This window comes from Vulpes lagopus, chromosome 8 (assembly GCF_018345385.1).
Source record: "Vulpes lagopus strain Blue_001 chromosome 8, ASM1834538v1, whole genome shotgun sequence".
NCBI classification, from domain to species: Eukaryota; Metazoa; Chordata; class Mammalia; order Carnivora; family Canidae; genus Vulpes; species Vulpes lagopus.
Window position 1 is genome coordinate 24755102 of NC_054831.1, and position 12144 is coordinate 24767245.

At 42.7% G+C, this 12144-nt stretch overlaps 1 protein-coding gene across 1 annotated transcript in view; it reads right to left on the reverse strand.

The window, feature by feature from the left end:
- The window catches only part of XKR6 (XK related 6), a 311617-nt gene extending 304414 nt beyond the window's left edge, over positions 1-7203 (reverse strand). Inside the window, exon 1 of the mRNA XM_041765653.1 lies at positions 5495-7203. Within this exon, the coding sequence (XP_041621587.1) occupies positions 5495-6252 (758 nt within the window). The 5' untranslated portion in view covers positions 6253-7203. The remainder of the gene's footprint in view (positions 1-5494) is intronic.
- Positions 7204-12144: the final 4941 nt, after the last annotated feature.

A 12144-nucleotide genomic window follows, 5' to 3' on the forward strand; every position in this document is an offset into this window, starting at 1 on the left:
CTCTCAGAAATGAGAAATACTCTTCAGAGATGCTCTCTCTCTTCATAGTCAGTCTCCTTTAGGAAGTAGTTCTTCAAATTATATATGTAACTCTTCCCCTCATCACATTATTTCTATGATTTTTCAGGTGGTGGGAAGAGGAAAAGATGACTAGATAAAGACAATTTTATATCTTTCTCTGATGATATCAAAGGGTCTTCTTGCCCACAGCAAACTTATAAAATTATTATCCTACATTTTCCTTTAGGTTTAATATCTTCTGTTTACATCCTTAATTCTTTTAGAATTTTTGTTTTTATACGGTCGAGATCAGTTCTTCACCCATTTGGGCAGTCATATGCCCCCAAAATCACTCGTTAAATAATCCATTTCCCATTCATGGATTAGAAATGCTTTTCTATCTATCTACTAAATTCCCACAAACCTATTTATTCTGCTTCACTACCTATTTGCCTAATTCCTCTGCCAGCCACACATTGTTCTAGTTATTGACACTGAAGAGCACATCCATTTTCTGATTTTTCTGATCAGTCTCAACATTTTTCAACACAATTTTTTTGGTTACACAAAAACGTTTACTTTTCTCTGATCAATTTTTTTTCTGAAGTTTCTCCTCAAAAAAAAAAAAAAACTACTGAGTTTTTGAACCAGAATTTCATTAAATTTACCAATAAAAATTTTTAAATTATTTTTAAAATAACTGAGATGCCATCTAGTAATAAGATACATAAAGCCACTTACACACGCACACTCACAAATACATGTATACAATCTTCATTTGACTGTGACTAGTACTCTGGCCCCATACAAATGAAATTTCCTTATTTGCAAGGTAACATTTCCATTTCTAAATCACAACATCTTAGAGCTAGAGGGACATTATAGATCATCATTTAGTCCAACACCTCTTGTAAACTCAGTTATGTTTACCTCAAGCCTACTTGAGAATCATTTCAAAATTAAAATTAATACACCTTTTACATGCAACATAATCATAAAAGTACTCCTCGGATCACACACAAGGCAAAGAAGTGGGCTGCATTTACTGAAGACTGCTTTCAATTTAGGAATCCTTTCAGAATAAGATCTATACTCAGCTCAAAGAAAAAAATAGAGTACCATAAGTACATTCACTTGTAACAGCTCCAAGTACTTTTTCAGATACTCATGTTTCCAAGATAAATCTTTTTGTTACAGTGTGTCCAGGAACCAAACTTCATAGTACCTCATCATTCCATTCCCAATTGTTGCATCATATTTATTAAGAACACAAATCCAACAACAATCTCCAAGTGGAATAAGTTGAAACAATTCTAAAAGTGTTTCTCAAGCCTGGCTGCCCATGTAATCACCTGTGGAGCTTCTAAAAATAAGCTTGAGTGGGTTGCACCCTGGGACCTTCAGTATGTTATTTTTCTTTTTTAAAGCTAAGTAGGTTCTGTTCTCAGCCAGAGTTAAGAATCACTATTCCAAAAGATTCAACAAAAACAAAGATCCTTAATATGTCAAGTATCCCTATATATATAGGGGTGGAAGGGTGGGTGGATGGAGAAGTAGTAATGAAAAAGCATCTTCACCAGCCTAGCAATACTTGCTGCCAATTAAGAGAGTGTGTCCCTACATTGTCAGTCTTAAAACAGAAAAAAATTGCGGGAGCCCCTTGGTGGGTACTCTTGGTTTGGCTCAGGGCACGACTGAGCTCAAGGTTGTGAGATAGGGCCCTGAGTAGGGCTCCATGCTCAGTGAGGAGTCTACTAAGTAGTTTCTCTCTCTCCTTCTCCCTCTCCCTATCCCCCTGCTCCCTCTCCTCTCTTCCTCTCGAATAAATAAATCTTTAAGAAAAGAAAAAAAATTGAGAAAAACAAAGTTTTTTTTTGACTGTTCATAGATTTGATGGGGCCATTATGATGTGTGAAACCTCTCCATTCCTCGCCCTGGAAGGCAACCCTCCACCCCACACCATCTCCCAAGAGAAAGGACCGCTGATATTTACTTTAAAAATGGCTAACACTATTAAGATTTTATATAAATTCTTCTTTTACTTGGTGAAATAGAAGGATATAAACACATCCACAAAAATAAATAGGGAGATTAATGATTTGGCCATGAAGCCATGACATTAGATGAAATTTCGTTCAAACTGTCGCTTCGCTACCGTGGAGAACTGCCAACACACTGACCACCCTCTGAACGCAGCACAGAAGTAAAGAAAGGCCAATACACTGAAGGAAAACACTTACATACAATGCAAATATGCGAACTAAATCAAACTGTTCTGAAGGTCTAACCCTCCAAGAAAATGATCACACTTTCTAATAACAACACTTTCACTAAAAAACTGAAGCCGGGTGTGACTCATATTCCTGTTATGAATGACTCATATACCTTCTATCCCTGGGACAAGCACCTGAAAAATAGAGCACACAAAGCTATACTATAAGCTACATGTTAAGTAATTACTGAGGGTAAAGCATGCATTAAACAGACCTCAATCACACAATAATACTCTGCAAAAGGTTCATGAAACCAAATCATCTCACTGACAACTGTTCCATGCTCCAATTCTGGCCTAGCCAAAAATATTTTCTTATATTCTGTAAACTTATTTGATGAAACAGTATCAAATATGTGCTATCTCCAAAGGAAAGGCATCACACAGAGAAGTTTTACCACCCTACTATCAAGAAAAACTAAATTCTCTTAAATAAGCACTAGGATTTGTCAAAGCAAGAGTTAGGTAGCTTTACGTTAGGAAAAAAAAAGCCATGTGAAGAGACAAGTATTTGTGGTTTAGTGGAATCCGTTTTAACAAGGTACAACTTTCCCAACATCTTTTCTTAGAAATGTGGCCCAAATCAGTGATAGAATTCCTAGGCCCTGACCTTTTTGTCACATGACCACATGAAATAGCAAAATTTAAGTAGCATATATAATTAAGGAAACATCTGTAACCCCAAATAATCTGGAATGAAAACTCGGATGATGTATGATTAAGTAATTGCCCCAAAATTAGAACAAAACAAAGGTAAAAACCTTTCTGTAAAGCATTTCAAATGATTATCTTCTTTTAAGCCACATGTCTAACAGGCACCAAAGAGCAGATCCTGCTCCTGGAATATTTCAAGTAAAACCAGCTTTCTGGAAAAAACTGAAATAAATAAAATCCTTCTTCAACAAATACTTCTTTTGAAGTATGGTTACCTTGGAATAACTAAGTTAATTCACATATCTTTTGATACTTTATACTTTCAAAACTTCATGAAATATTTAGACATATATTCTAATCTTGAAAAAAAATTATGAATCTTAAAAGTCCAATGAAAATCTGGGAAACAAATACACCACCCTATTTTAAACAACTTTAAATCCTAAATCCACACTTAAAATGTACTTGTTGGTTTGTTCCAAAATCTGGACTTCTTACTTTGCCCAAATACAATTAAGACTGAGATCAGTTGGGGGGGGGGGGGGATGTTCTGCCTAAAAAACTTGTGAAACTGAACTCCATTTCATTATGTCCAAAAAGCTTACTGCTAATAAATATCTAGGATGGATTACATTAGGAACAATTCTCTCAGGAACTTTAACCTGACACCAAGATTCTTACTGCTAACACTTAAGGAGCTGAAGACAAGGAGAGAGAGGGGACTTCAGCTTGTTCAGAAGAAACCTAGTTATTAAATGTATGCTGTTATATTTTACTAGTATTTCAAAATCTTTCTCTTCCCCATTCTCCTAGTCCTGCTCCCCCTTTGTTCTTTTGCATCTTACCAATCAAAAAAAGTATCCCCGGTATCAAACACACTACCTTTTTGATTCTATATGGATTTGGGTGTTTAGAGATGTTTTTAGATTTAGATTTCAAATTCAAAACATGTTTCAAAATTTTTATTTGACCCCAAGCTACACTCAAAATTGCTAAAAGCTAATCTTTTTTTTTTTTTTAGCCCTATTTTTTCCCCCCACCTCCTTCTTACAAGCTTATCATCAGGAAACCCAGTTATTTGCAGACAAATACCAATAGCCCTTTTGCTAGGAAAAAAAAAAGGGGGGGGGCTGCTTGGTTCAAGCTAGAAAGACGAGTAAACAAGCCTGGGAGCACCAGGAAAATCAAGAACCACTCACTCGTCCCCCATCCTGAATCTGCATATAAATTCTCCAGGACAAAGTTCTCTTGCATTCACTTTCATGATTTGACTTAATTCAATCCCATGCTTTCTGAAACGTTTTTATTGAAAACTGTGAAGAGAGAGCTGGACAAACAATTGAGAAGACAATGAACTTTTACCTCCCGTAACTCGAGTACATCTCAGTTAACGGAAATACAAAGCACCTAAAACCTCCTACTAGGTGCAGAATTCAGGGCCCAAAACGTCTCCTCACAGAAGCAATGTACCTGAAGGGCTCTGTGTCATTTACCTTCAGTTAAGATTTGTTTCGTGCAACTGTTTACCTACAAACTCAGTTTCCAGAACACACTCAAGCTGATTTAAATTGGAGGGCACAGATTTACCAAGATCTTAAGGGGATCCCTTCCTTAGTTTGGCCAGTTAAGATCACAGCCAAAACAACATCTGCCAAGTGGTTTTTGAGGGGCTCACCACGCACAGGAGAAATCTACAAAAGAAGGAAGGGCCGCAGGGCCGAGCTCCGGGCTTGTGTAAACATAAATCACCTACGCACTGGCCCGGCTACCAAAACCAACGTCCCTCCAGAATAGGCGTTCAGGTGGTTAACGGACTTCCTGGAGCTGAGAGTTAAACGCTTACACCCACCATGTACTACTACACGGTTTTACCTGTCACCAAGAAACGGGCACGTCTAATCCAGCCCCCCCCCCCCAAAAAAAAAGTCGTCTTTCCTTCAAGGAGGGCAGCGGTTTGGAGTCCTTAGCAGGGGCTGGGGACTGCGGGGGGGGGGGGGGGCGTGGAATGGGGAGTGCTAAAGGGAGACGAGGGCCCCGCACAGGCCACTGCGGAGAGGAGACGGGGGAAGAGGGGAAGACGTCTCACCGGGGGGGCAAAACCGAGTGCAAAACCGGCTGGAACAGGGAAGGTCCCCCCGCCCCAGGAGACGAGCTGGGGTGCAGGTAGAGAGCGCTCCGGGCTGGTTGCCTCGGGATACAGGGGAAAGGGACAGCGGGAATACAGAGGTCTTCCGGGGAGGCGAGGGGCGGGGAGGGCGAGGCAGGGTCTCGGGTAAGCAGACAGACAGGCCGACCGCGGGACTGGGCCTCCCGGGGCCTCCCGGGGCCAAAAGGCGTGGCCAGGGATCCGGTCAACGATGGTCTTTCGGAGACGCCAGGGCAAGTGCGCGGCAAACCCCTCCCTCAGGACCCCGGGCCAGACCCACCCGGGGGGCCCGGCCGCCCGGCACCTCGAGGGCAGGACGCGTCCGGAGGGCCCCGGCCCGGCCCGCGGGGGCCCTCGGCAGGGCCGACTGCCGGGCCCCGGCCCCGGCCCCGGCCCCCGCCCCCGCCCCGCAGCGCGCTTACCTCCACACCTGCCCCATCTGCAGCAGGTGGATGACCGACTGCCAGATCCACACGGACAGGCGGCACAGGCGCTGCGCCCCCGGCGTGGCCGAGGCCCCCGGGCCGCCGCGGGCCGCGCCGTGGCCGTAGCCGGCCCCCATCATGGGGGGGCCCCGGCTGCTGAGCCCCTCCACGGCGCCCAGCCCGCCGCCCGTGTAGTCCTGCACGAACCAGCGGAAGCTCAGGCTCTGCACCAGCAGCGACGGCACCAGCACGAAGAAGAGGGTCAGCCCGAAGAAGCCGTAGTCCCCCTTGCGGTAGTAGTCGAGGGCCAGCCACAGGTCGGTGCCCACGTCCCCGAAGAAGACGAGCAGCGCCAGCACGATCCACAGGCAGTCGAGCCACGGCCGCTCCACCTGCGGCGGCGGCGGCGGCTGCGGCCGGGCGGGCGTCGGGGGGGGGTGGTCTGCGCCGGCGGCCGCGGGCGGCTGCAGCGGCTGGTCCCCCCCGTCGGCGGCGGCGGCGCTGCGGCGCGGCTTCCTGCCCAGGAGGGAGCGCAGGCAGGCGGAGCGGCAGCCCCAGTAGCACGAGGAGGTGTTGCAGCAGTGGCAGATGTGCAGCGAGCTGCTCTCGCCGGGCTCGCTGCCGTCGCCGCCGCCGCCGCAGCCGCCTCCCCCGGGCTCCCCGTCCTCCTCGCCGCCGCTGCCCACCGCCTCGTCCAGGTTGTGCAGCTGGGCGAAGCCCACCCCCACGCCACCGCCATCGGATTTCGCCGCCATCTTGACTCTCTTCCCAGCTCCGGAGGTTGGGGGGGGAGGGACGGGAGGGGGGGGGAAGAAGGCAGGGAACGGGGAGGGGGGGAAACGAATGGAGAGGAAGGGGGGCGGGGAGGAAGCGGGGGAGCAAACGAACGAGGGGGGAGTGGGCCAGGGAACCCCCTCCGCTTCCGGGTAGTTGGCGTCACTTCCGGGCGAGCCCCCCAATCGCACGGCGCCCGCAGCTCCCCAGCCCTACCCTCCCGGCCAAGATGGCCGCCCTCCTGTGCCTCAGCTGCTGGGCGGGGGACCGGGGGGTTCTCCCCGCCAGGGCTCCCCTTCCCCTCTTCCGTTGACCCCGAAACCCATCAGGTTGACCCCTCGGCGTTTCTGAATCCCGCTGGGCCGAGTGATGCGGTCCAAAGTGATCCCTGGAGGGGGCAGTGCCAGACGTTTTGGGGTCCCCTTCCTCAGCGTCGCAGCTCACAGCTTTCCTCCAGGAGAAACGCCCCCTAACACCCTCCCGGCCGCTGGCGGAGGGGCGGGACCTCTGAGGGAAGGGGCGGAGCTAGTGCAAAGCAGGTGATTACGTGTCACTTCCGGGAGATAGGATGACCTCATTGAGTAGTTAGGCACCCCCCGCCTCCCATCAAGATGGCTGTGTCTCACCTCTTTGGTTGGTTGGGGTTTTTTGTTTTTGTTTTTTTTTATTTTCTTTCAAAATTCTCTCCTACTCTTTTTCTTATTTGGGGAGGGGGGGGTCTTGAGAAGTTACATAAATCAGTTTAGATTCCCACACACAACTTACTGATTCTCACTTGTATTTAGACACCTCCCTCCTCTGTTGACCCCCTGATTTTCTTGTCACTGACAACTTTACCATCTTTAGTAATAAAGTTTCCATCATTCCCTTAAAAAAACTCCAAACTCCAGCTAAAAGTCAGCCTATTGAGGCTTGAACATTGATGATTAAATTGGCATTCGTGACCTTGAATGTATTTTCTTCATCATTGAGATGTATTTTTACCAACTTCTTTTTTGAGTGTATATATATATGTGATTTTAAAATCATGTGACCTTAATTTGTAAAGTTCTGAACTAGCCAGTGTTTAAGCTGTGTCAATTACTCATTCAAGCTCTTTGAATGTGTTAAGACTGCCTTTTAGGATTTTTTTGGTGCTAAAGCTCTGTCAGTAAACATGGCTTTAAATGAGTGAAAATGTTATCGTTGTGCGATATCATTAAGACAGGTGCAAGGTACACGGCTTAATCTTAACAAATTAGAAAAGTGAAGCACCACTGAGTGGATTTGAATTACAATGATATAGTGAAAATATGTTTGAAGACAGACCAAGCAAGCTACGTGGTTACAGTTGTTACTGATCAAGTTAAAAAAAAAAAAAAAAACACTGTGAAATTAAAAAAAAAGTTTTAAATCCTGAATTCTGTCCCTGACCAACAGATTCTTGTATTCATTTTTCTGATTCTGCCTACTTCTATCTTCAATGAAACCTGATAAAGCCATAATTTTCTTTGGAATACTGAGGAAAATTTAGGTAATATTTGCACTGAAGTTCTGTGGAAGAAAGGTGCCTTTGAAATTTTCAGTATTATTTTGAGGTATATGGTATTTAACACTATAGCATCTAGCTAATTGGGGATGTCAGAGCAAACAAGGTTTCCATATTTTAGGACACAACTTTTCGTGAGCATTTATGCTAAGGTAAATCCTGAAAAGACTTTACAGAAAGTACTCGTGGAGAATTTTTACCCCAGCCATTGAGGAGGGAGGTAAGGGGAAAGGGAGAGAAGTAATTCCAAAATCTACTTTGGGAAACAAACCACATAACTGTACTCCTTTATTTCATATTATGATTTAAGTCTCTTTTTTCCTACGATAGTAGTAAAAATTACAGCCAGCAGGTAACAATACGTCTGCATATAGATGACATTCTATTTCTTTACTAAATCTGTATTAGTGGCATTTTAGAAAGACAGATTAAGTGTAGATTAGGACTGCCTAGGTTTGGATCCCAGTTCCACTAAAATAATAATGTGAATGGTAAAAAGGAAACCACAGGCCCAAAATAGCATCACTCAGGCCAAGTCACCAAACCAGGGCTTAATATCTCACTGCAGTTTTGACCTCCCCCAGAAATGTAGTCTTAACCAGTCATTCAGAAATTTTCTGAGTGGCACCAATGAAGTAATCTGTCACATGGACCCCTTCCATCCACCAAAGATGAGATAATCCTAATAAGAACCATTGCCCTTGCAGCTAAGGGAAGATGACCTTGCCTGGTACAACTCTTTCTTTTCTTTTGCTAGTAACTTTTGTGCCCATCCTCCTTCCTATAAAAACCTTCCACTTTGTAGAACTCCTTGGAGCTCCCCTCTACTTGCTAGATGGGATGCTGCCCAATTCATAAATCATTGAATAAAACAAGTTAGATCTTTGCATTTACATGGTTGAATTTTTGTTCTTTAACATGAATAATCTGAGCAAGATAATTAATCTCCTTAAACCTCAGTTTCCTCCATTGTATGATAGAAATACAACAGTACCTTCTCTGAAAAGTTGTGGGGGATGGATTAAAGGTGGTAATCCATTGGAAACTCAACATGATACCTGATAGGTAGTGAGCACTACCTATAAATGATAACTGCTATTTTTATTACCATTGCTGTTATGATTCTGTTTGCATAATACCAACGTTTTACTTAAATTCCGTCATTCAGTGCATTTGGGATCTCTAATAAATGTAGACATTTTTAAATATTCCTAGGAAACAGATACAATTAATTTGTGTTTTCAAGTATATTTTCTCTGCTTAAGCCTGTGAGGCTATGAAAAGAGATACAAAAGCATGCAACAATGACATATTTATGATTCCTATTTCTCTGTGCCCTGAAAGAACATAATCTACTAGTGAAATTAGCTAAGTAAATTACACTCACTGTATAAAGCTGACAAATGGGACCGAATCTAAAGGGTTTATCACAATTGAAATTTCAAGTAGATATATAAGATTTGCAGGCTATCTAGTGATTTCAACTTTACATTTGCTATTTCAACAATTTTATCATTCTGACTTCTGTGAAAGGGATACATTGTGGAATCCAGAAGGTCCTAAAATTAAAATCAGTTACAAAGATAACAAAGCCATTATGAAGACTCATTGAAAGGTTAACATAAATTTTGGCTGTGCTATGAATAATACTTTTTTTACCCAGAATTTTTGGGGCAATTGGGCATACCAAGTGAGTTCAGAGCTTAGCAACAATAAATAGTGAGCACTCAATAAATTTTGGTCAAATAAGTGAATTGGTTAATTTTTGAGGTAACTGAAATTTACCGTTTCAAATGCCTCCCCCAAATTGTATTTTACATTTGATAACATAAATCTTTAAAAACCGTTGATGTATTGCAAAGATACCTTGATTCTTTAGTAAACAGGGAAGAAATAAATAAAAAGAAATTCATTGACCGCTGGTCTGCTTTCTTCAGCGCATACCAGTTAACCTTTTCTGAATGACTTGACCTTAAGGCAGCCTTATGCTAAGAGGCTCTGTCTATCCTTGAGCCTACTAAGGATATTTTTGTTTTTGTTGTTTCTAAATAATTTGTTTTAATTTCTGCTTTTTTTAAATTCAGTCAGTTAACTTTGGCTCCTTTTACTTCCACTTTGACATAGGCTGGGCTGTCAAACCACAAAGCATGTTGGAATTACATGCAATATAATGGTAAATAGATTTTTTAGAGCCTCCTCTATGAGTAAAGTAAGACAGATTTAATACATGGAAATTGTGGCATACAGTTTGAGAGAAAGACCTTTGGGGTTTTTCTTCCCAATTCTCTGCTATTTTCAGAAAGGCAAAGGGAAATTTAATGTTAAATGTTATTATATATTAGACACCATCCCAAACATCTTTCCAGTTAATCTAACAACAGTCCAAAAAGGCATGGGGATTGATATCCCCATTATAATGGCTGGAAACAGCCTCCAGTCTCTCAAATGACTTACCCACAGTCACATCCATAGGCGATAAGGTAGCTGTGAATTACAATCTAAGCAGGTCTCATTCCAAAGCCTAAACCACTTACCCTCCCTTTGTCCTGGGCCAGCCAGCTATCTGGCCTCTTGAAATGAAGTCAGTCTTACTGTTCTAGTCACTAGAGGGGCGCTCTTATGATGCTGATACACATTAGGGAAACAAAGTACTTGAATTACAGCATGAGGATTTGCCCCTAAAAAAGGATAATGAAGGGGCTTCCTCATACATTCTTCACCAGGTTTTCCTCATTTGAGCCAGAGTAAAGCCTCAAACCTTATCAATTTTATTCCTTGTATTTATTGTCTTTAGAGAAATAGGACTTATTTGAGCACAGCAGAGTAAGCTCATGGAATCCATTATCCCTAAAAGCTCCATTTCTATATTTGATTTTAAGAATTGCAATTTGAGTGAGCACTTTCATACATCCATGTTGGTGTTACAAAATGGTACAATATCTGTGGAAGGGTATATGGCACAATCTATCAAAATTAAAAATGCAATCATCTTTGGAGACAACAATCCTTCTAATGGGAATTTATCCTACACATAAATATGCACATGTCAGGGACGCCTGGGTGGCTCAGCTGTTGAGCGTCTGCCTTTGGCTTAGGGCATGATCCCCAAGTCCTGGGATGGGTCCCGCATCAGGCTCCCCGAATGGAGCCTGCTTCTCCTTCTGTCTCTGCCTCTCTCTCTCTCTCTCTCTGTCTCTCATGAATAAATAAATAAATAAAAATGCACATGTCAGAAATTACATGTGGATAAGGTTATACATGTAGCACTGTTTATTGTTCATAATAGGAAGAAAAATGAGGAGGAAAAAACCCAAGTGTCAGTCCGAAGAAATACTTGTTAAATAGGTTGTGGCACATCCACATGACAAAATACTATATGGTGATATTGAAAATTTATGGTTTTCATTTTAATGATATAGAAAGTTAGAGGACATGTTGTTATACAAAAAGAGTAAGGTGCAAAACAATAAAGCATGCTACATTTTCTGTAAAAACGGGAGGGGGGAGTAGAAGGTTATCTATTCCTATTTTCTGTATTTGCATAAAGCAGTTCAAAGAAGATAGCAAAGAAACTAGTTCAAGAGATTACCTACAGGATGATGAACAGCTGTGGGAAGAATGGTGTGAACATTGGGATGGAGGGGATGGGAGGAAAACAATAAATGTTTACAGGAGTTTTTTTTGGCGGAATGAGGAATGTGCACACATAGGTGGGGTTGCAGAGATATGTAGGAGTGAAGGGCTAGGCACATCTGAATTTCTTCTGGACAGTAACACCACTGAGAAGTATTTTGTAAAGATGTTTGTCTGTTAAGAACTCTTGATATCTGTGAATTGACTTAAACCCTTCTTGAACTTTCCTATACTTTTATCCACTATATTATCTAAGTAAGGATAATGAGATCCATGAATTAACTCCCCAGAGAGCAGGTACAGCACAAGTTCATCATACATACACTTAACTTATGTGAAATCAACTATTTACATTCAACCAAGAGAAAATAAGGGGCAAGCATTAATAAATCAAATCATACAGGCCACTTCAGAGAATGGGTGTATGCCTTCACAGACAGGGTGAGACAGGTAATGGAAATATGCTATTTCCACAGTAGACCTTGGTCCCTTAGATTCTCATGACTGTCTTGCCAGGCCATGTGTGATTCTAGAATTTAAAGATTTGTGTTTGTCCTACAATATGGCCCCCAAACTCAAGCCAAGTCCTTTCTCTGATCTTCAACCAAAGATACAAGATTTGGTCTGATGCTAGAGGAAAAGTTTGCTGAGTTGGTCTTTTGACAAACTGATATGATGTCTCCAAAACAAAGGAAATTTTGAGCATACACAG